The 25218-nt window shown below is 49.3% G+C and overlaps 1 protein-coding gene across 1 annotated transcript in view; it reads left to right on the forward strand.

Moving 5' to 3' along the window:
• The window catches only part of LOC138504628 (aminopeptidase N-like), a 169614-nt gene that overhangs the window by 45734 nt on the left and 98662 nt on the right, over window positions 1-25218 (forward strand). The window contains exons 7-8 of the mRNA XM_069625224.1: window positions 1819-1962; window positions 9076-9141. Coding sequence (XP_069481325.1) covers window positions 1819-1962; window positions 9076-9141 — 210 coding nt within the window. The remainder of the gene's footprint in view (window positions 1-1818; window positions 1963-9075; window positions 9142-25218) is intronic.

Below are 25218 nucleotides of genomic sequence, written 5' to 3' on the forward strand. Positions count from 1 at the left end.
TGCAGAAGGCACTGCCCCCTCTCCCCTCCCTGATGCCCACCCTGGCCCTCTGTGTGCCTGTCAGCCTCCTGAGCTCTGTCTGTCTGACACTTCCCAGGACTATCTGCAGAAGGCACTGCCCCCTCTCCCCTCCCTGATGCCCACCCTGGCCCTCTGTGTGCCTGCCAGCCTCCTGAGCTCTGTCTGTCTGACACTTCCCAGGACTATCTGCAGAAGGCACTGCCCCCTCTCCCCTCCCTGATGCCCACCCTGGCCCTCTGTGTGCCTGCCAGCCTCCTGAGCTCTGCCTGTCTGACACTTCCCAGGACTATCTGCAGAAGGCACTGCCCCCTCTCCCCTCCCTGATGCCCACCCTGGCCCTCTGTGTGCCTGCCAGCCTCCTGAGCTCTGCCTGTCTGACACTTCCCAGGACTATCTGCAGAAGGCACTGCCCCCTCTCCCCTCCCTGATGCCCACCCTGGCCCTCTGTGTGCCTGCCAGCCTCCTGAGCTCTGTCTGTCTGACACTTCCCAGGACTATCTGCAGAAGGCACTGCCCCCTCTCCCCTCCCTGATGCCCACCCTGGCCCTCTGTGTGCCTGCCAGCCTCCTGAGCTCTGCCTGTCTGACACTTCCCAGGACTATCTGCAGAATGCACTGTAGGGATCCAGTGGCGGAGCCAGGGTGCAGGGCGGGCGGCTGCCCCTCTGCCCTCGCATGCCCTCCCTGATGCCCTGTGTGCCCCCCCAGCCTCCTGAGCTCTGCCTTGACACTTCCCAGGACTATCTGCAGAAGGCACTGCCCCCTCTCCCCTCCCTGATGCCCACCCTGGCCCTCTGTGTGCCACCCAGCCTCCTGCTAGCACCCTATGGCCTGCCCCGTCCACTGCCAGCATCGAGTAGACCGGGGCAGTGAAGGGGACTAATCTGAGCCCCACTGATGCCCCCCCTGAGCGCATCCGGGGCTTGGGGTCTTCACAGGGTTATGGGGGACTAACATTAGCGCTCTTGATTGTCTTGCAAGTCAGTACAGCAGTCTCCCCTTTGCTACTTCTGGGAAAGGACAGGGTGAGCCCTGGTTCTCTGACTTTCTGCATCTTCAAATCACAGGGAGTCTGTGGGCAAGAGGGGGCGGGGGTCAGTGGTCAGGAAATAGACCATATGCCAGTCATCTGACACCTGCAACTCAATAGATTTTCACTTCCAGGTCCAACCCAGAAGGTTTTCTGACGACAGGCGAGCAAATTAGCACACGGCTGTAAAAAAAGCTGCTGGGGGGGGGGGGGGCAAGACTACTGGCTACAATCATTACACTGCACCTATTTTCTGGCCCCATGTCCTCTAGCCTAGCACAGCAGCACCGCCCCCCCCCATTATAATAGTGTTCGAGACCCCATCTCCCTCACTCCTCTCTAGAGTGGTGTGTCTAAGTGCCCCTGTGCCACCCCTCACCAGCATGCCCTCTCTCCTGAACAATGCTGCTCAGTGTCAGAGTATGCATAGCGCCAAGAAGGACTCTGCCGCAGAAAGGAGCTTTGTGTCAACAAGAGTCGATTATTAAAACAAGATGCATCAAATAATAAGACATGTGTGTGCTCAGAAAAAGAGCCTGACTAAGCTAGGAGAGAAATGCAGACTTTGAACACATCTTTGAAACAGTCACTCTTTAGATAAAGCATTGAGCCCCGCTGTGTGGCCAGGTGGCCAGGTGGACTTCCAGAGGGCAATCAGGGAATATTGGTGTCAGAAACACCTCACGGGAGGAGCCTGGTCACCTTGTCATGGATCCCTAACATGCGATGTGTGCACTGTTAACATGTGACCATTTGCACCGTTTGCAGACGGACCTGATCGTGCTGAACGACGTGCACAAAGTGATGGCGGTGGACGCGCTGGCCTCTTCCCACCCACTCACCTCCCGGGAGGAGGAGGTCAACACCCCGGCGGAGATCAGCGAGCTCTTCGATAGCATCACATACAGCAAGGTAAAGCCCCCGCCCCGTCACATGTTCTTCTGTGTGGCCACAGCACGCATCATCCCAGCAGATGCAGGTGGGAGAGGGTGGGGTGCAGGGGGTGGCAGCCTTCCCTTCTTTCACAAATGGTCAAGTGGGCGACTTCATGTAGCAGAAATATTCCTAAGGCTATTGAGAAAGTGCAGTGAAGAATTCCTGCATGAGTCCATCCTGGACTGGACTTGGCTTGCAGTGTCTGGTTAATCACTCAGGAAATCCCATAGAAACGTGCAGCCCCAGTGAACATGTACTCATGAGAATCTCGCATGCATGTATCTCCAGTAGGGAACATGTGCGTGTGTCTGACCCTTCTGAACACCTTCTGTGCTTTACTCTTTGCTGGGTCCTCAAGTCCAGTCCTATCACTATACAGGGGTTTTGAAAAGTGGGCTGAGCCAGAAGCATGTTACTGGGGAAAGTCTTGCTGTCAATCACTCCAGAACGCGTCAACAGCCAATGGGACAGAGCTGTGGTGTGTGTGGCGTGGGTGAGGGTTGACGTGCGCTGCATGGTGGAACAGGGCCAGCCTTTTCTGTAAGAGAGCAAGTCAATGGGCTTCAGTCACTATTGGTGAACGTGACCTTGTCCAAGAACTTGGGGGACATCGCGCTCCTAATTCTGCGTCCGATGACGGCAAAGATTCGACCCCAAACTTAATCCACTGTCACGGGAATGTGCGGTTACAGCACCTCCTGCAGCCCCATGACACACACTACAGGTGAAGTGGAAGACCCTCAGAGAGGGCTGAGGCCAGTCATTAATGGAGCAGCACACCCCGAAACAAGATTCACACAACTAACTATTGCAATTCCTATTATCACATGAGAACCCCCGTGCAGTGGCTCCAACATACAACAAGCACCCCCCCTCCCCCACCCCCGTCTCCCTGGAAGAACAACTGAACTTTACCTAAATCTCTTTCCCCACTTATAATACAGGGGTTGCTCACGTTAAACACCGTTTCCTAAACCGGCCTGTAACACAACATTGCAGAATATACCATCCGGCCTGTGTGTCTTAATCGCTCTTCTCAAAATGAGTAAAAATGCGCAATGGAACTATAGCCAATCAAAAGAAGCACAGACATTTAAATCAGCACGTGAAGGGCATTTCTGAATAATTCATTAGTAAAATACGTCTGTTCACTTTAAATGTCGAGCACAGTAATTACAAAGCCGTGTAAACGCTGTTTGAATGTCTGCACAGAACATGCGGAGCTTTACATGTCAGCGCAATTAAAAGGGTTGGGTTTAAAAGGAAACGTACATGTTTCAGCAACAATTCAAAAAAGGGACTATGACGGTCCACAGGCTGCTGGATCAAATTTCCCCTTGAGATGTGTCCCCATGCCTCTAGGCACTATGAGCAGAGAGTCCTATGCAGGACATGTCATCAGAGCAGTGGTCTTCAAACTTTTTTGGCTCGGGCCCCCCCTGAGCCAAGTTTGGGCAGGCCGGGCCCCCCTAAAAGTGCCGGATGGACATTATGTAGAAATCGCTATGAACTTTTGCGTGCCGCCACCGCACCCTACTGCCAGTACAGACCCTGGGCTCTCCCCACCATACTCCCACCACTATCCCAGTTCTGCCGCCCATCCTGCTCCCACCACAGTCCCATAACACAAGCATACACACATCCATACACATTTGAATAAAAAATAAATCGCCATGAACTTGCCTTCTGCAGGGGTCTGCGCATGGTTGCTAAAATGCCCCGCTCCAGGTTGCTCTGCTCATATGTGCGAGGAGGCGCAGGAGCACCCCCTCGCACATACATACATGCAGTGCCCCAGCCAGCATTTCCAATGAGCTATGCAAGGCTGGCGAAGCAAAACACCCCCAACGTTGCATGGCTCAGTGATCATGTGCTGCTGGGGTAATGAACTGTCAAAGGCACCAGTGTTTCCCTTTAACAGTTCAGCCAGCCCAGGAGCATTCACTCAGCTGGAAAAAGCAGCTGAGGGAGTGCTCAGTGTTTCAATGGGCTGGCTCCTCGGTTCCTCCATAATGGGTGAGGTGGCCAGTGGGTGAACGCCCCCTCACCCATTAGGGATGAGTTGGCAGGCTTGGACTGGCCTATAGGGCAATAGGGCGATGACTGTACCAAAAATGCAAAATGCTAGTGTAGGCCAATCAAAATGGGAGTTGCTTCCTATGCAGCTAGTAGTTTTGACCATTGTTGCTGAATAAATATTCTTTAAATATCACAATTTGTTTACATTTGAATAAAAAACAACCCCTTGTGTACTATTCAAACAGTCTGTGACTAAAGGACTGAAGGACTGAATATCCATTTGCAACTGCTGGCCATGTTTTCATTGGTGCCTAAAACCGTTGTATGGTCCAGTCTGACCATGTGAGCTTCCCCCTCCCATTTCCCCCAATCTAAAAAAAAAAAAAAAACATTTTTTTTTTTTTTTTTACATTTCATGCTGGGCTCTTGGGCCCCCCCCCCTAGGAGGCGGCCGGCGCGCCCCACAGTTTGAAGACCTCTGCATCAGAGTAATGTTTGCACAGGGCACAGAATCGTGCAACCACCTCACTACACAGCACCAATCCATGCAGTCGCTGCACAGCAAAGCGCACAGATCAGGTTAGACCTTGCCTTCTGCAAGCATCTCGGAAAAACACTTATTGAGTTTTACCTGCAGAGCTAAGCCCCCCGTCCCTGCAATATATTTAAATGATTTGAGACCCTGAGAAAGGGCTTCTGTCTATCTGTATTTCCCAGATAACAGTTCATCAAGGCCCTTAATAAGCAGACAAAGCAGGACTGGAAATCCGGTCCACCCTCTAAGCCCTGGATCTAGGCCCTGAAGTTACTCCGTCCCTGGATCCAGGAAGTTACTCCGTCCCTGGATCCAGGCACTGTAAGTTACTCCGTCCCTGGATCCAGGCACTGGAAGTTACTCTGTCCCTGGATCCATGCACTGGAAGTTACTCCGTACCTGGATCCTGGCACTGGAAGTTACTCCGTCCCTGGATCCAGGCACTGGAAGTTACTCCGTCCCTGGATCCAGGCACTGGAAGTTACTCAATCCCTGGATCCAGGCACTGGAAGTTACTCTGTATCTGGATCCAAGCACTCTAAGTTACTCCGTCCCTGGATCCAGACACTGGAAGTTACTCAGTCCCTGGATCCAGGGACTGGAAGTTACTCAGTCCCTTGAACCAGGCACTGGAAGTTACTCCGTCCCTAGATCCAGGCACTGGAAGTTACTCCGGCCCTGGATCCAGGCACTGGAAGTTACTCAGTCCCTGGATCCAGGCACTGGAAGTTACTCCGTCCCTGGATCCAGGCACTGGAAGTTACTCTGTCTCTGGATCCAGGCACTGGAAGTTACTTAGTGCCTGGATCCAGGTACTGGAAGTTACTCTGTCCCTGGATCCAGGCACTGGAAGGTACTCAGTCCCTGGATCCAGGCACTGGAAGTTACTCCGTCCCTGGATCCAGGGACTGGAAGTTACTCAGTCCCTAGATCCAGGCACTGGAAGTTACTCCGTCCCTGGATCCAGGCCCTGGAAGTTACTCCGTCCCTGGATCCAGGCACTATAAGTTACTCTGTCTCTGGATCCAGGCCCTGGAAGTTACTCAGTCCCTGAATCCAGGTACTGGAAGTTACTCCGTCCCTGGATCCAGGCACTGGAAGTTACTCAGTCCCTAGATCCAGGCACTGGAAGTGACTCCGTCCCTGGATCCAGGCACTGGAAGTTACTCAGTCCCTAGATCCAGGCACTGGAAGTTACTCCGTCCCTGGAGACAGGCCCTGGAAGTTACTCCGTCCCTGGATCCAGGCACTGTAAGTTACTCTGTCTCTGGATCCAGGCACTGGAAGTTACTCAGTCCCTGAATCCAGGTACTGGAAGTTACTCCGTCCCTGGATCCAGGCACTGGAAGTTACTCAGTCCCTAGATCCAGGCACTGGAAGTTACTCCGTCCCTGGATCCAGGCATTAAGGATGGATTCTGCTTCCTCTCCGGCCCCACCTTAGTTAATTGAATTTTCTGGGTGTTCTTTTTCTCTCTTTGGCCCCTTGCAAAGGGCTCGAGTTTGATATTTAGTGGGTGTTTGGGGCACCCGCTGTAGGGTCGCCCTATAGACATTCTTCCCATGATATCTAGGGTTCTTATTGAAGATGATTCGCAATCAATTTACTTTCTACAAAACAGTGGCCCTTGATTTGTTATTTTCACTTGTTGGAAGTGCACTCATTCTGAAGTCCTTGTGACACAAAGTTAAAGGCTTTTATAAAATTAGAACATGTGTTTATAAATACTCCGATTTAAACAAAGCATACTGGCTCTGAAAGAGCAAATTAGCATCTTCCAAACAATATATGTTTTTTTGTTTGGTTTTGCTTTGCATCAACTCTCAGGTAAATAGAACTGTGTGTTGTATGTTACATTAAAATATGCCAGCTTCCGTTAGTTATGGTTATGCTTAAGTTACCCATCCCATAGGAAGAGCACTTTTTTGAGCGATTTATAACTTCGCTCCCCTGGACAAATGTTTACCAAACCTTGTTAAAAAAAAGTATATGGCCCACTCTGAATTTTTTGGTAAGTTTGGTGAGGTTTCGTCAGGGGGGGGAGCAAAGGTATAGGGGGGTCCCAATTTTTTTTTCTCCAAACTTTGCTGATGTCATATTTTATGTCCTGGGTGTTAGTCTTAGCAGTGCATCGTGGTGGCACGAGGTATGGTTGCTTAGCTTACCATAACTGGCGAATTTCTGAGGTTTTACGGTTTTACTTGTAACCATAACGTCCCTTTAACAAAGTGTTTTCATTGAATATATATATATGTATATATATATATATATATATATATATATACCTTTTGGATGGCCTGGAACACGTGCTTCAGTGCAAGCATGTCACTGCCCTGTGCATGTGCTATTGTGTGGCTGACTAACTGCATGTCTACAAGCTGACCTGGTTTCGGACATACACACAGACATTTACGGCCACTGCCGGTAGCCAAAAGTATTCCAGGGAGTCTTCAAGTTTCCCTCCACCAGAAAAGAGGAGAGGGCAGTCAGGGTCCCCCTGGAGCTACACCCAGGCCAGACCAGACTTCTCCAGAGCATTCCCTCTGGGCACTAGCGCCCTGACTCCGGCTTCTGTGTGGAGCAAGAGGAGGGATTAGGGTACCCAGGAGAGAGCGACATTCTGGATTCCATCTTATCTCACAGGCATAGCCCACAAAGGCCACTGCGCAAAGCCTGTGGGTGGAGTCATGTGCAGGTAGAAGCACAACACGCTACCCTAAGCCCTTTTTATTCAGAAATCCCCACACATCGAACATGCTAAGATATATAGTTATGTGACAGCCACATATGTAATGTGTTGTGCCAGAGCAAAGATATGCACAGCGCTCTATTGCGTGGCACATTAACGGTAAACCGGCACTACTCCTACTTTTGGACTTATCGGCAGTATTCGACCTAGTCGACCATAACATGCTAACCAACCATCTAGCTACAGCTGTCTCATTCTCTAGCCAAGCGGCAGCCTGGGTCAACTCCTTCCTGGCAGACAGATCCACGAGGGTCTTCTCTCCTACTGCTTCAGCCATACCCTCACCCATCACCTGCAGGGTCCCTCAAGGTTCTTGTGTATCACCTACGATCTATAACATATACACAAAGCTACTGTTTGACCATCGAGACGAGCTAGGCATATCATACACGAACTAAGCAGACGATACACAGATACTCATCACTCTATCTGGCAACTACCAATCTGACACTACTCTTCTCAACTAAATCTACAGCAAAATATAGGGATGGATGGCCAACCATGGCCTTTGTCTCAACGACGACAAAACTGAGATCCTCCTTATCAATTCTAATCTAAGACTCAGCAAACTAGGCCCTAATATCTGCTCTTTCTCTATTGATGGTAACCTCATCAAAGTGGACAAGGTAGCAAAAACTCTAGATTTCTACGTAGACTCTGCCTTAAACCTCCAGAGACAAATCAATGCTACTGCCTCATCTACGGCCTATACATCCAAACTGATAAATGCCTGTCGACCATTTCTGAACTCCAACAGCTGTCTCACCCTCGCCAGAGCCCTCATAATGTCCAAATTGGACTATTGCAATACTCTCTACTTGGGCACCAGTCAAAAGAATCTTCACAAACTTCAAGTATCGCAAAATAATACTCTCAGGGCTGCCCTCAACATTCCTTGTGCTAGTCACATCACACAATCCAGACAAAATGCCAACCTGCTCCCGATCCAAGACAGGATCACCTTCCGAACACTCATGATCACCCACAAATTCCTCAATAACTCAGCGCCAAAATACCTGATAAATAAATTCTCTAGGAGAGAATCCACAAGGCTACCAGATCCACTTACTCCCACTGCCTAAACATTCCCTCCTTTAAACTAAACAAAGCAGGGGGCTCCAGCTTCCCTGTGCTAAGAGCCAAGACTTGGAACAAACCTCCACTTGCGTTAAGAACTGACCCTGTGTTCAACTCTTTTTGGAACAAAACAAAATGCTGGTTATTCTCGCAACCCAACTAAATAACCAATAATATCCAATATGACCTATCGTAATTTCTAGACCTTTGCCTCCCACTGAACTATGCCCAGAGCCTTGGTAGGTCCCACTCTTAGGCCACCCTAAGCCAGGAGCAGGCCTACTAGCTCTTACCATGAAACTCGATTGTACATTTTGTAAACTTCCAATACTGTGTATATATTTGTAATTATTAATGACCTGTATATTCCAATGTATAGTTCAATGTACCCTGCATTTTTTACTGCATATAACTATGTAACATGTACCTCAAGAAAAGGGCCAGATACCCCCGGGCTTGGTGCTCTATACAAGCAAACAAAACAAACAAATCATAGGAGTGCTATACATTGTGTTTTGATGGCTGGGTGTATTTCGGGGGCGGGGGGAATTACTCAGCCACTCAGAGTTATTTATTCTGTTACTTCAGCGCTAGTCACTATTTAAGTTCGTTGAGCCCTGGCAGTGGGTCCACCCACTCTTCAGGCGCTCGTCTCTGGGGTATTTCACTCTTTAACCCATTGATTGCTGTGTTTCTCTTCTTTTCACAGGGAGCCTCCGTCATTCGGATGCTGTCCGGATTCTTAACAGAGCCTCTATTCGTGGAGGGCCTGCGTGTGAGTACCACCGGTGGAAGCGCATCCTGGGGGAGAGAGGGGAGCTGAGGGGCTGGCGTGAATCTCCTCGGGGGGGGGGGGATATGGGTTGAGTGGAGAGATCAGCTAAGTGCAGCACCTTCAGGTCCATGGGTGGGGGGTTGGGGTAGGAGGGGGTATTCCTATCTGCACTGGGACGGTACACCTTTTATTAGTGATGTGTTTCCTGCCTCTTTCCAAAGAAAATCTGCTTATGGCAATAATTTGCCTCCAGCGTAGGTTCTTATCTTTGATTTCTTACCCATTGGTTCCAGCACTTCTGTTTTCCTAGCATCCTCGCTGCATCTCCTCACATCTTTCTTTCCTTGCATCCTTCCTGCACCTCCTCACATCTTTCTTTCCTTGCATCCTTCCTGCACCTCCTCACATCTTTCTCTCCTTGCATCCTCGTTGCACCTCCTCACATCTTTCTTTCCTTGCATCCTCGCTGCATCTCCTCACATCTTTCTTTCCTTGCATCCTCGCTGCATCTCCTCACATCTTTCTTTCCTTGCATCCTCGCTGCACCTCCTCACATCTTTCTTTCCTTGCATCCTCGCTGCACCTCCTCACATCTTTCTTTCCTTGCATCCTTCCTGCACCTCCTCACATCTTTCTTTCTTTGCATCCTCGCTGCACCTCCTCACATCTTTCTTTCCTTGCATCCTTGCTGCACCTCCTCACATCTTTCTTTCCTTGCATCCTCGCTGCACCTCCTCACATCTTTCTTTCCTTGCATCCTCGCTGTACCTCCTCACATCTTTCTTTCCTTGCATCCTCGCTGCACCTCCTCACATCTTTCTTTCCTTGCATCCTCGCTGTACCTCCTCACATCTTTCTTTCCTTACATCCTCGCTGCATCTCCTCGCATCTTTCTTTCCTTGCATCCTCATTGCACCTCCTCACATCTTTCTTTCCCTCGCTGCACCTCCTCACATCTTTCTTTCCTTAAATCCTCGCTGCACCTCCTCACATCTTTCTTTCCTTGCATCCTCACTGCACCTCCTCGCATCTTTCTTTCCTTGCGTCCTTCCTGCACCTCCTCACATCTTCCTTTCCTTGCATCTTCGCTGCACCTCCTCACATCTTTCTTTCTTTGCCTCCTCGCTGCACCTTCTCACATCTTTCTGTCCTTGCATCCTTGCTGCACCTCCTCACATCTTTCTTTCCTTGCATCCTCACTGCACCTCCTCACATCTCTCTTTCCTTGCATCCTTGCTGCACCTCCTCACATCTTTCTTTCCTTGCATCCTTCCTGCACCTCCTCGCATCCTTCTTTCCTTACATCCTCGCTGCACCTCCTCACATCTTTCTTTCCTTGCATCCTCGCTGCACCTCCTCGCATCTTTCTTTCCTTGCGTCCTTCCTGCACCTCCTCACATCTTCCTTTCCTTGCATCCTCGCTGCACCTCCTCACATCTTTCTTTCTTTGCCTCCTCGCTGCACCTTCTCACATCTTTCTTTCCTTGCATCCTTGCTGCACCTCCTCACATCTTTCTTTCCTTACATCCTCGCTGCACCTCCTCACATCTTTCTTTCCTTGCCTCCTTGCTGCACCTCCTCACATCTTTCTTTCCTTGCATCCTCGCTGCACATCCTCACATCTTTCTTTCCTTGCATCCTCGCTGCACCTCCTCACATCTTTCTTTCCTTGCATCCTCGCTGCACCGGCTCACATCTTTCTTTGCTTGCATCCTGGCTGCACCTCCTCACATCTTTCTTTCCTTGCATCCTCGCTGCACCTCCTCAGATCTTTCTTTCCTTGCATCCTTCCTGCACCTCCTCACATCTTTCTTTCCTTGCATACTCGCTGCACCTCCTCACATCTTTCTTTCCTTGCATCCTTGCTGCACCTCCTCACATCTTTCTTTCATTAAATCCTCGCTGCACCTCCTCACATCTTTCTTTCCTTGCATTTTTGCTGCACCTCCTCACATCTTTCTTTCATTACATCCTTGCTGCACCCCATCACATCTTTCTTTGCTTGCCTTCTGGCTGCACCTCCTCAAAACTTTCTTTCCTTGCATCCTCGCTGCACCTCCTCACATCTTTCTTTCCTTGCATCCTCGCTGCACCTCCTCACATCTTTCTTTCCTTGCATTCTCGCTGCACTTCCTCACATCTTTCTTTCCTTGCATCCTCGCTGCACCTTCTCACTTCTTTCTCTCCTTGCATCCTCGCTGCACCTCCTCACATCTTTCTTTCCTTGCATCCTCGCTGCACCTCCTCACATCTTTCTTTACTTGCATCCTCGCTGCACCTCCTCACATCTTTCTTTCCTTGCATCCTCGCTGCACCTCCTCACATCTTTCTTTGCTTGCCTTCTGGCTGCACCTCCTCACATCTTTCTTTCCTTGCATCCTCGCTGCACCTCCTCACATCTTTCTTTCCTTGCATTTTCACTGCACCTCCTCAAGTCTTTCTTTCCTTGCATCCTCGCTGCACCTCCTCACATCTTTCTTTCCTTGCATCCTCGCTGCACCTCCTCACATCTGTCTTTCCTTGCATTCTCGCTGCACTTCCTCACATCTTTCTTTCTTTACATCCTTGCTGCACCTTCTCACATCTTTCTCTCCTTGCATCCTCGCTGCACCTCCTCACATCTTTCTTTCCTTGCATCCTCGCTGCACCTCCTCACATCTTTCCTTGCATCCTCGCTGCACCTCCTCACATCTTTCTTTCCTTGCATCCTCGCTGCACTTCCTCACATCTTTCTTTCCTTGCATCCTTGCTGCACCTCCTCACATCTTTCTTTCCTTGCATCCTCGTTGCACCTCCTCACATCTTTCTTTCCTTGCATCCTCGCTGCACCTCCTCACATCTTTCTTTACTTGCATTTTCACTGCACCTCCTCAAGTCTTTCTTTCCTTGCATCCTCGCTGCACCTTCTCACATCTTTCTTTCCTTGCATCCTCGCTGCACTTTCTCACATCTTTCTTTCCTTGCATCCTTGCTGCACCTCCTCACATCTTTCTTTCCTTGCATCCTCGCTGCACCTCCTCACATCTTTCTCTCCTTGCATCCTCGCTGCACCTCCTCACATCTTTCTTTCCTTGCATCCTCGCTGCACCTCCTCACATCGTTCTCTCCTTGCATCCTCGCTGCACCTCCTCACATCTTTCTTTCCTTGCATCCTCGCTGCACCTCCTCACATCTTTCCTTGCATCCTCGCTGAACCTCCTCACATCTTTCTTTCCTTGCATCCTCGCTGCACTTCCTCACATCTTTCTTTCCTTGCATCCTCGCTGCACTTCCTCACATCTTTCTTTCCTTGCATCCTCGCTGCACCTCCTCACATCTTTCTCTCCTTGCATCCTCGCTGCACCTCCTCACATCTTTCTTTCCTTGCATCCTCGCTGCACCTCCTCACATCTTTCCTTGCATCCTCGCTGCACCTCCTCACATCTTTCTTTCCTTGCATCCTCGCTGCACTTCCTCACATCTTTCTTTCCTTGCATCCTTGCTGCACCTCCTCACATCTTTCTTTCCTTGCATCCTCGTTGCACCTCCTCACATCTTTCTTTCCTTGCATCCTCGCTGCACCTCCTCACATCTTTCTTTCCTTGCATTTTCACTGCACCTCCTCAAGTCTTTCTTTCCTTGCATCCTCGCTGCACCTCCTCACATCTTTCTTTCCTTGCATCCTCGCTGCACTTCCTCACATCTTTCTTTCCTTGCATCCTTGCTGCACCTCCTCACATCTTTCTTTCCTTGCATCCTCGTTGCACCTCCTCACATCTTTCTTTCCTTGCATCCTCGCTGCACCTCCTCACATCTTTCTTTCCTTGCATTTTCACTGCACCTCCTCAAGTCTTTCTTTCCTTGCATCCTCGCTGCACCTCCTCACATCTTTCCTTGCATCCTCGCTGCACCTCCTCACATCTTTCTTTCCTTGCATCCTCGCTGCACTTCCTCACATCTTTCTTTCCTTGCATCCTTGCTGCACCTCCTCACATCTTTCTTTCCTTGCATCCTCGTTGCACCTCCTCACATCTTTCTTTCCTTGCATCCTCGCTGCACCTCCTCACATCTTTCTTTCCTTGCATTTTCACTGCACCTCCTCAAGTCTTTCTTTCCTTGCATCCTCGCTGCACCTCCTCACATCTTTCTTTCCTTGCATCCTCGCTGCACCTCCTCACATCTTTCTTTCCTTGCATTTTCACTGCACCTCCTCAAGTCTTTCTTTCCTTGCATCCTCGCTGCACCTCCTCACATTTTTCTTTCCTTGCATCCTCGCTGCACCTCCTCACATCTTTCTTTCCTTGCATTCTCGCTGCACTTCCTCACATCTTTCTTTCTTTACATCCTCGCTGCACCTTCTCACATCTTTCTCTCCTTGCATCCTCGCTGCACCTCCTCACATCTTTCTTTCCTTGCATCCTCGCTGCACCTCCTCACATCTTTCCTTGCATCCTCGCTGCACCTCCTCACATCTTTCTTTCCTTGCATCCTCGCTGCACTTCCTCACATCTTTCTTTCCTTGCATCCTTGCTGCACCTCCTCACATCTTTCTTTCCTTGCGTCCTCCCTGCACCTCCTCACATCTTTCTTTCCTTGCATCCTCGATGCACCTCCTCACATCTTTCTTTCCTTGCATCCTTGCTGCACCTCCTCACATCTTTCTTTCCTTGCATCCTCGTTGCACCTCCTCACATCTTTCTTTCCTTGCATCCTCGCTGCACCTCCTCACATCTTTCTTTCCTTGCATCCTCGCTGCACCTCCTCACATCTTTCTTTCCTTACATCCTTCCTGCACCTCCTCACATCTTTCTTTCCTTGCATCCTCACTGTACCTCCTCACATCTTTCTTTCCTTGCATCCTCGCTGCACCTCCTCACATCTTTCTTTCCTTACATCCTTGCTGCACCTCCTCACATCTTTCTTTCCTTGCATCCTTCCTGCACCTCCTCACATCTTTCTTTCCTTGCATCCTCACTGTACCTCCTCACATCTTTCTTTCCTTGCATCCTCGCTCCATCTCCTCACTTCTTTCTTTCCTTGCATCCTCCCTGCACCTGCTCACATCTTTCTTTCCTTGCATCTTCGCTGCATCTCCTCACATCTTTCTCTCCTTGCATCCTCGCTGCATCTCCTCACATCTTTCTCTCCTTGAATCCTCGTTACACCTCCTCACATCTTTCTTTCCTTGCATCCTCGCTGCATCTCCTCACATCTTTCTCTCCTTGCATCCTCGCTGCATCTCCTCACATCTTTCTCTCCTTGCATCCTCGTTACACCTCGTCACATCTTTCTTTCCTTGCATCCTCGCTGCACCTCCTCACAACATTTCTTTCCTTGCATCCTTCCTCCACCTCCTCACATCTTTCTTTCCTTGCCTCCTTCCTGCACTTCCTCACATATTTCTTTCCTCGAATCCTCGCTGCACCTCCTCACATCTTTCTTTCCTTGCATCCTCCCTGCACCTCCTCACATCTTTCTTTCCTTGCATCCTCGCTGCACCTCCTCACATCTTTCTTTCCTTGCATCCTTCCTGCACCTCCTCAGATCTTTCTTTCCTTGCATCCTCGCTGTACCCCCTCACATCTTTCTTTCCGTGCAGCCTCACTGTACCTCCTCACATCTTTCTTTCCTTGCATCCTCGCTGCACCTCCTCACATCTTTCTTTCCTTGCATCCTTCCTGCACCTCCTCACATCTTTCTTTCCTTGTATCCTTCCTGCACTTCCTCCCATCTTTCTTTCCTTGCATAATCGCTGCACCTCCTCACATCTTTCTTTCCTTGCATCCTTCCTCCACCTCCTCACATCTTTCTTTCCTTGCATCCTTCCTCCACCTCCTCACATCTATCTTTCCTTGCATCCTTCCTGCACCTCCTCACATCTTTCGTTCCTTGTATCCTTCCTGCACTTCCTCCCATCTTTCTTTCCTTGCATAATCGCTGCACCTCCTCACATCTTTCTTTCCTTGCATCCTTCCTCCACCTCCTCACATCTTTATTTCCTTGCATCCTTCCTCCACCTCCTCACATCTTTCTTTCCTTGCATCCTTCCTGCATTTCCTCACATATTTCTTTCCTTGCAACCTCGCTGCACCTCCTCACATCTTTCTTTCCTTGCATCCTCCCTGCACCTCCTCACATCTTTCTTTCCTTGCATCTTCACTGCACCTCCTCACATCTTTCTTTCCTTGCATCCTTCCTGCACTTCCTCACATCTTTCTTTAATTGCATCCTCGCTGTACCTCCTCACATCTTTCTTTCCTTGCATCCTCGCTGCACCTCCTCACATCTTTCTTTCCTTGCATCCTTGCTGCACCTCCTCACATCTTTCTTTCCTTGCATCCTCGCTGCACCTCCTCACATCTTTCTCTCCTTGCATCCTCGCTGCACCTCCTCACATCTTTCTTTCCTTGCATCCTTGCTGCACCTCCTCACATCTTTCTTTCCTTGCATCCTTGCTGCACCTCTTCACAACTTTCTTTCCTTGCATCCTCGCTGCACCTCCTCACATCTTTCTTTCCTTGCATCCTTCCTGCACCTCCTCACATCTTTCTTTCCCTGCATCCTCGCTGCATCTCCTCACATCTTTCTTTCCTTGCATCCTCGCTGCACCTCCTCACATCTTCTTTCCTTGCATCCTCCCTGCAACTCCTCACTTCTTTCTTTCCTTGCATCCTCCCTGCACCTCCTCACATCTTTCTTTCCTTGCATCCTCGCTGTATCTCCTCACATCTTTCTCTCCTTGCATCCTCATTGCACCTCGTCACATCTTTCTTTCCTTGCATCTTTTCTGCACCTCCTCACATCTTTCTTTCCTTGCATCCTCGCTGCACCTCCTCACATCTTTCTTTCCTTGCATCCTCGCTGCACCTCCTCACATCTTTCTTTCCTTGCATCCTTCCTGCACCTCCTCACATCTTTCTTTCCTTGCATCCTTCCTGCACCTCCTCACATCTTTCTTTCCTTACATCCTTCCTGCACCTCCTCACATCTTTATTTCCCTGCGTCCTAGCTGCATCTCCTCACATCTTTCGTTCCTGACATCCTCACTGCACCTCCTCACATCTTTCTTTCCTTGCGTCCTTCCTGCACCTCCTCACATCTTTCTTTCCTTGCATCCTTTCTGCACCTCCTCACATCTTTCTTTCCTTGCATCCTCACTGTACCTCCTCACATCTTTCTTTCCTTGCATCCTCGCTGCACCTCCTCACATCTTTCTTTCCTTGCATCCTCCCTGCACCTCCTCACATCTTTATTTCCTTGCATCCTCCCTGCACCTCCTCACATCTTTCTTTCCTTGCCTCCTCGCTGCATCTCCTCACATCTTTCTCTTCTTGCATCCTCGTTGCACCTCCTCAAATCTTTCTTTCCTTGCATCCTTGCTGCACCTCCTCACATCTTTCTTTCCTTGCCTCCTTCCTGAACTTCCTCACATATTTCTTGCCTTGAATCCTCGCTGCACCTCCTCACATCTTTCTATCCTTGCATCCTCGCTGCACCTCCTCACATCTTTATTTCCTTGCATCCTTCCTGCACCTCCTCACATCTTTCTTTCCTTGCATCCTTCCTGCACCTCCTCACATCTCTCTTTCCTTGCCTCCTTCCTGAACTTCCTCACATATTTCTTTCCTTGAATCCTCGCTGCACCTCCTTACATCTTTCTTTCCTTGCATCCTCGCTGCACCTCCTCACATCTTTCTTTCCTTGCATCCTCGCTGCATCTCCTCACATCTTCCTCTCCTTGCATCCCCGTTGCACCTCCTCACATCTTTCTTTCCTTGCACTCTTGCTGCACCTCCTCACATCTTTCTTTCCTTGCATCCTCGCTGCATCTCCTCACTTTTTTCTTTCCTTGCATCCTCCCTGCACCTCCTCACATCTTTCTTTCCTTGCATCCTCGCTGCATCTCCTCACATCTTTCTCTCCTTGCATCCTCGTTGCACCTCCTCACATCTTTCTTTCCTTGCATTCTTGCTGCACCTCCTCACATCTTTCTTTCCTTGCATCCTCGCTGCACCTCCTCACATCTTTCTTTGCTTGCCTCCTCGCTGCACCTCCTCACATCTTTATTTCCTTGCATCCTTCCTGCACCTCCTCACATCTTTCTTTCCTTGCATCCTTCGTGCACCTCCTCACATCTTTCTTTCCTTGCTTCCTCGCTGCATCTCCTCCCTTCTTTCTTTCCTTGCATCTTTTCTGCACCTCCTCACATCTTTCTTTCCTTGCATCCTCGCTACATCTCCTCACATCTTTCTCTTCTTGCATCCTCGCTGCACCTCCTCACATCTTTCTTTCCTTGCATCCTCCTTGCACCTCCTCACATCTTTCTTTCCTTGCATCCTCGCTGCATCTCCTCACTTCTTTCTTTCCTTGCATCCTCCCTGCACCTCCTCACATCTTTCTTTCCTTGCATCCACGCTGCATCTCCTCACATCTTTCTCTCCTTGCATCCTCGTTGCACCTCCTCACATCTTTCTTTCCTTGCATTCTTGCTGCACCTCCTCACATCTTTCTTTCCTTGCATCCTCGCTGCATCTCCTCACTTCTTTCTTTCCGTGCATCCTCCCTTCACCTCCTCACATCTTTCTTTCCTTGCATCCTCGCTGCATCTCCTCACAACCTTTTCTCCTTGCATCCTCGTTGCACCTCCTCAAATCTTTCTTTCCTTGCATCCTTGCTGCACCTCCTCACATCTTTCTTTCCTTGCATCCTCGCTGCACCTCCTCACATCTTTCTTTCCTTGCATCCTTGCTGCACCTCCTCACATCTTTCTTTCCTTGCATCCTCGCTACACCTCCTCACATCTTTACTTCCTTGCATCCTTCCTGCACCTCCTCACATCTTTCTTTCCTTGCATCCTCGTTGCATCTCCTCACTTGTTTCTTTCCTTGCATCCTCGCTGCACCTCCTCACATCTCTCTTTCCTTGCCTCCTTCCTGAACTTCCTCACATATTTCTTTCCTTGAATCCTCGCTGCACCTCCTCACATCTTTCTTTCCTTGGATCCTCGCTGCACCTCCTCACATCTTTATTTCCTTGCATCCTTCCTGCACCTCCTCACATCTTTCTTTCCTTGCATCCTTCCTGCACCTCCTCACATCTCTCTTTCCTTGCCTCCTTCCTGAACTTCCTCACATATTTCTTTCCTTGAATCCTCGCTGCACCTCCTCACATCTTTCTTTCCTTGCATCCTCGCTGCATCTCCTCACTTCTTTCTTTCCTTGCATCCTCGCTGCACCTCCTCACATCTCTCTTTCCTTGCCTCCTTCCTGAACTTCCTCACATATTTCTTTCCTTGAATCCTCGCTGCACCTCCTCACATCTTTCTTTCCTTGGATCCTCGCTGCACCTCCTCACATCTTTATTTCCTTGCATCCTTCCTGCACCTCCTCACATCTTTCTTTCCTTGCATCCTTCCTGCACCTCCTCACATCTCTCTTTCCTTGCCTCCTTCCTGAACTTCCTCACATATTTCTTTCCTTGAATCCTCGCTGCACCTCCTCACATCTTTCTTTCCTTGCATACTTCCTGCACCTCCTCACATCTCTCTTTCCTTGCATCCTCGCTGCATCTCCTCACTTCTTTCTTTCCTTGCATCTTTTCTGCACCACCTCACATCTTTATTTCCTTGCATCCTCGCTGCATCTCCTCACATCTTTCTCTCCTTGCATCCTCGTTGCACCTCCTCACATATTTCTTTCCTTGCATTCTTGCTGCACCTCCTCACATCTTTCTTTCCTTGCATCCTCGCTGCATCTCCTCACTTCTTTCTTTCCTTGCATCCTCCCTGCACCTCCTCACATCTTTCTTTCCTTGCATCCTCGCTGCATCTCCTCACATCTTTCTCTCCTTGCATCCTCGTTGCGCCTCCTCACATCTTTCTTTCCTTGCATTCTTGCTGCACCTCCTCACATCTTTCTTTCCTTGAATCCTCGCTGCACCTCCTCACATTTTTCTTTGCCTGCCTCCTCGCTGCACCTCCTCACATCTTTATTTCCTTGCATCCTTCCTGCACCTCCTCACATCTTTCTTTCCTTGCATCCTCGCTGCACCTGCTCACATCTTTCTTTCCTTGCATCCTCGCTGCATCTCTTCACTTCTTTCTTTCCTTGCATCTTTTCTGCACCTCCTCACATCTTTCTTTCCTTGCATCCTCGCTGCATCTCCTCACTTCTTTCTTTCCTTGCGTCCTCCCTGCACCTCCTCACAACTTTCTTTCCTTGCATCCTCGCTGCATCTCCTCACATCTTTCTCTCCTTGCATCCTCGTTGCACCTCCTCAAATCTTTCTTTCCTTGCATCCTTGCTGCACCTCCTCACATCTTTCTTTCCTTGCATCCTCGCTGCACCTCCTCACATCTTTCTTTCCTTGCATCCTCACTGTACCTCCTCACATCTTTCTTTCCTTGCATCCTCGCTGCACCTCCTCACATCTTTCTTTCCTTGCATCCTTGCCGCACCTCCTCACATCTTTCTTTCCTTGCATCCTCGCTGCACCTCCTCACATCTTTATTTCCTTGCATCCTTCCTGCACCTCCTCACATCTTTCTTTCTTTGCATCCTCGCTGCATCTCCTCACTTCTTTCTTTCCTTGCATCCTCGCTGCACCTCCTCACATCTTTCTTTCCTTGCATCCTCACTGTACCTCCTCACATCTTTCTTTCATTGCATCCTCACTGCACCTCCTCACATCTTTCTTTCCTTGCATCCTTGCTGCACCTCCTCACATCTTTATTTCCTTGCATCCTTCCTGCACCTCCTCACATCTTTCTTTCCTTGCATCCTTCCTGCACCTCCTCACATCTTTCTTTCCTTGCATCCTTCCTGCTCCTCCTCACATCTTTCTTTCCTTGCATTCTTGCTGCACCTCCTCACATCTTTCTTTCATTGCATCCTTCCTGCGCCTCCTCACATCTTTCTTTCCTTGCATTCTTGCTGCACCTCCTCACATCTTTCTTTCCTTGCATCGTCGCTGCACCTCCTCACATCTTTCTTTGCTTGCCTCCTCGCTGCACCTCCTCACATCTTTATTTCCTTGCATCCTTCCTGCACCTCCTCACATCTTTCTTTCCTTGCATCCTTCCTGCACCTCCTCACATCTTTCTTTCCTTGCATCCTCGCTGCATCTCCTCACTTCTTTCTTTCCTTGCATCCTCCCTGCACCTCCTCACATCTTTCTTTCCTTGCATCCTCGCTGCATCTCCTCACATCTTTCTCTCCTTGCATCCCCGTTGCACCTCCTCAAATCTTTCTTTCCTTGCATCCTTGCTGCACCTCCTCACATCTTTCTTTCCTTGCATCCTTCCTGCACCTCCTCACATCTTTCTTTCCTTGCATCCTCACTGTACCTCCTCACATCTTTCTTTCCTTGCATCCTCGCTGCACCTCCTCACATCTTTCTTTCCTTGCATCCTTGCTGCACCTCCTCACATCTTTCTTTCCTTGCATCCTCGCTGCATCTCCTCACATCTTTCTCTCCTTGCATCCTTGTTGCACCTCCTCACATCTTTCTTTCCTTGCATCCTCACTGTACCTCCTCACATCTTTCTTTCCTTGCATCCTCGCTGCACCTCCTCACATCTTTCTTTCCTTGCATCCTTGCTGCACCTCCTCACATCTTTCTTTCCTTGCATCCTCGCTGCATCTCCTCACATCTTTCTCTCCTTGCATCCTCGTTGCACCTCCTCACATCTTTCTTTCCTTGCATTCTTGCTGCACCTCCTCACATCTTTCTTTCCTTGCATCCTCGCTGCTTCTCCTCACATCTTTCTTTCCTTGCATCCTCCCTGCACCTCCTCACATCTTTCTTTCCTTGCATTCTTGCTGCACCTCCTCACATCTTTCTTTCCTTGCATCGTCCCTGCACCTCCTCACATCTTTCTTTGCTTGCCTCCTCGCTGCACCTCCTCACATCTTTATTTCCTTGCATCCTTCCTGTACCTCCTCACATTTTTCTTTCCTTGCATCCTCGCTGCATCTCCTCACTTCTTTCTTTCCTTGCATCTTTTCTGCACCTCCTCACATCTTTCTTTCCTTGCATCCTCGCTGCATCTCCTCACTTCTTTCTTTCCTTGCATCCTCCCTGCACCTCCTCACATCTTTCTTTCCTTGCATCCTCGCTGCATCTCCTCACATCTTTCTCTCCTTGCATCCCCGTTGCACCTCCTCAAATCTTTCTTTCCTTGCATCCTTGTTGCACCTCCTCACATCTTTCTTTCCTTGCATCCTTCCTGTACCTCCTCACATCTTTCTTTCCTTGCATCCTCACTGTACCTCCTCACATCTTTCTTTCCTTGCATCCTCGCTGCACCTCCTCAAATCTTTCTTTCCTTGCATCCTTGCTGCACCTCCTCACTTCTTTCTTTCCTTGCATCCTCGCTACACCTCCTCACATCTTTATTTCCTTGCATCCTTCCTGCACCTCCTCAAATCTTTCTTTCCTTGCATCCTCGCTGCATCTCCTCACTTCTTTCTTTTCTTGCATCCTCGCTGCACCTCCTCACATCTCTCTTTCCTTGCCTCCTTCCTGAACTTCCTCACATATTTCTTTCCTTGAATCCTTGCTGCACCTCCTCACATCTTTCTTTCCTTGCATCCTCGCTACACCTCCTCACATCTTTATTTCCTTGCATCCTTCCTGCACCTCCTCACATCTTTCTTTCCTTGCATCCTTCCTGCACCTCCTCACATCTCTCTTTCCTTGCCTCCTTCCTGAACTTCCTCACATATTTCTTTCCTTGAATCCTCGCTGCACCTCCTCACATCTTTCTTTCCTTGCATCCTCGCTGCACCTCCTCACATCTTTATTTCATTGCATCCTTCCTGCACCTCCTCACATCTTTCTTTCCTTGCATACTTTTTGCATCTCCTCACTTCTTTCTTTCCTTGCATCTTTTCTGCACCTCCTCACATCTTTCTTTCCTTGCATCCTCGCTGCATCTCCTCACATCTTTCTCTCCTTGCATCCTCGTTGCACCTCCTCACATCTTTCTTTCCTTGCATTCTTGCTGCACCTCCTCACATCTTTCTTTCCTTGCATCCTCGCTGCATCTCCTCACTTCTTTCTTTCCTTGCATCCTCCCTGCACCTCCTCGCATCTTTCTTTCCTTGCATCCTCGCTGAATCTCCTCACATCTTTCTCTCCTTGCATCCTCGTTGCACCTCCTCACATCTTTCTTTCCTTGCATTCTTGCTGCACCTCCTCACATCTTTCTTTCCTTGCATCCTCGCTGCACCTCCTCACATTTTTCTTTGCCTGCCTCCTCGCTGCACCTCCTCACATCTGTATTTCCTTGCATCCTTCCTGCACCTCCTCACATCTTTCTTTCCTTGCATCCTCGCTGCACCTGCTCACATCTTTCTTTCCTTGCATCCTCGCTGCATCTCCTCACTTCTTTCTTTCCTTGCATCTTTTCTGCACCTCCTCACATCTTTCTTTCCTTGCATCCTCGCTGCATCTCCTCACTTCTTTCTTTCCTTGCGTCCTCCCTGCACCTCCTCACAACTTTCTTTCCTTGCATCCTCGCTGCATCTCCTCACATCTTTCTCTCCTTGCATCCTCGTTGCACCTCCTCAAATCTTTCTTTCCTTGCATCCTTGCTGCACCTCCTCACATCTTTCTTTCCTTGCATCCTCGCTGCACCTCCTCACATCTTTCTTTCCTTGCATCCTCACTGTACCTCCTCACATCTTTCTTTCCTTGCATCCTCGCTGCACCTCCTCACATCTTTCTTTCCTTGCATCCTTGCCGCACGTCCTCACATCTTTCTTTCCTTGCATCCTCGCTGCACCTCCTCACATCTTTATTTCCTTGCATCCTGCCTGCACCTCCTCACATCTTTCTTTCTTTGCATCCTCGCTGCATCTCCTCACTTCTTTCTTTCCTTGCATCCTCGCTGCACCTCCTCACATCTTTCTTTCCTTGCATCCTCACTGTACCTCCTCACATCTTTCTTTCCTTGCATCCTCGCTGCACCTCCTCACATCTTTATTTCCTTGCATCCTTCCTGCACCTCCTCACATCTTTCTTTCCTTGCATCCTTCCTGCAACACCTCACATCTTTCTTTCCTTGCATCCTTCCTGCTCCTCCTCACATCTTTCTTTCCTTGCATTCTTGCTGCACCTCCTCACATCTTTCTTTCCTTGCATCCTTCCTGCACCTCCTCACATCTTTCTTTCCTTGCATCTTTTCTGCACCTCCTCACATCTTTCTTTACTTGCATCCTCGCTGCATCTCCTCACTTCTTTCTTTCCTTGCATCCTCCCTGCACCTCCTCACATCTTTCTTTCCTTGCATCCTCGCTGCATCTCCTCACATCTTTCTCTCCTTGCATCCCCGTTGCACCTCCTCAAATCTTTCTTTCCTTGCATCCTTGCTGCACCTCCTCACATCTTTCTTTCCTTGCATCCTTCCTGCACCTCCTCACATCTTTCTTTCCTTCCATCCTCACTGTACCTCCTCACATCTTTCTTTCCTTGCATCCTCGCTGCACCTCCTCACATCTTTCTTTCCTTGCATCCTTGCTGCACCTCCTCACATCTTTCTTTACTTGCATCCTTGCTGCATCTCCTCACATCTTTCTCTCCTTGCATCCTCGTTGCACCTCCTCACATCTTTCTTTCCTTGCATCCTCACTGTACCTCCTCACATCTTTCTTTCCTTGCATCCTCGCTGCACCTCCTCACATCTTTCTTTCCTTGCATCCTTGCTGCACCTCCTCACATCTTTCTTTCCTTGCATCCTCGCTGCATCTCCTCACATCTTTCTCTCCTTGCATCCTCGTTGCACCTCCTCACATCTTTCTTTCCTTGCATTCTTGCTGCACCTCCTCACATCTTTCTTTCCTTGCATCCTCGCTGCTTCTCCTCACATCTTTCTTTCCTTGCATCCTCCCTGCACCTCCTCACATCTTTCTTTCCTTGCATTCTTGCTGCACCTCCTCACATCTTTCTTTCCTTGCATCGTCGCTGCACCTCCTCACATCTTTCTTTGCTTGCCTCCTCGCTGCACCTCCTCACATCTTTATTTCCTTGCATCCTTCCTGTACCTCCTCACATCTTTCTTTCCTTGCATCCTCGCTGCATCTCCTCACTTCTTTCTTTCCTTGCATCTTTTCTGCACCTCCTCACATCTTTCTTTCCTTGCATCCTCGCTGCATCTCCTCACTTCTTTCTTTCCTTGCATCCTCCCTGCACCTCCTCACATCTTTCTTTCCTTGCATCCTCGCTGCATCTCCTCACATCTTTCTCTCCTTGCATCCCCGTTGCACCTCCTCAAATCTTTCTTTCCTTGCATCCTTGTTGCACCTCCTCACATCTTTCTTCCCTTGCATCCTTCCTGCACCTCCTCACATCTTTCTTTCCTTGCATCCTCACTGTACCTCCTCACATCTTTCTTTCCTTGCATCCTCGCTGCACCTCCTCAAATCTTTCTTTCCTTGCATCCTTGCTGCACCTCCTCACTTCTTTCTTTTCTTGCATCCTCGCTACACCTCCTCACATCTTTATTTCCTTGCATCCTTCCTGCACCTCCTCAAATCTTTCTTTCCTTGCATCCTCGCTGCATCTCCTCACTTCTTTCTTTTCTTGCATCCTCGCTGCACCTCCTCACATCTCTCTTTCCTTGCCTCCTTCCTGAACTTCCTCACATATTTCTTTCCTTGAATCCTTGCTGCACCTCCTCACATCTTTCTTTCCTTGCATCCTCGCTGCACCTCCTCACATCTTTATTTCCTTGCATCCTTCCTGCACCTCCTCACATCTCTCTTTCCTTGCCTCCTTCCTGAACTTCCTCACATATTTCTTTCCTTGAATCCTCGCTGCACCTCCTCACATCTTTCTTTCCTTGCATCCTCGCTGCACCTCCTCACATCTTTATTTCCTTGCATCCTTCCTGCACCTCCTCACATCTTTCTTTCCTTGCATCCTTCCTGCACCTCCTCACATCTTTCTTTCCTTGCATCCTCGCTGCATCTCCTCACTTCTTTCTTTCCTTGCATCTTTTCTGCACCTCCTCACATCTTTCTTTCCTTGCATCCTCGCTGCATCTCCTCACATCTTTCTCTCCTTGCATCCTCGTTGCACCTCCTCACATCTTTCTTT

Source organism: Ambystoma mexicanum, chromosome 11 (genome assembly GCF_040938575.1).
Source record: "Ambystoma mexicanum isolate Mex_15411 chromosome 11, UKY_AmexF1_1, whole genome shotgun sequence".
NCBI lineage: Eukaryota > Metazoa > Chordata > Amphibia > Caudata > Ambystomatidae > Ambystoma > Ambystoma mexicanum.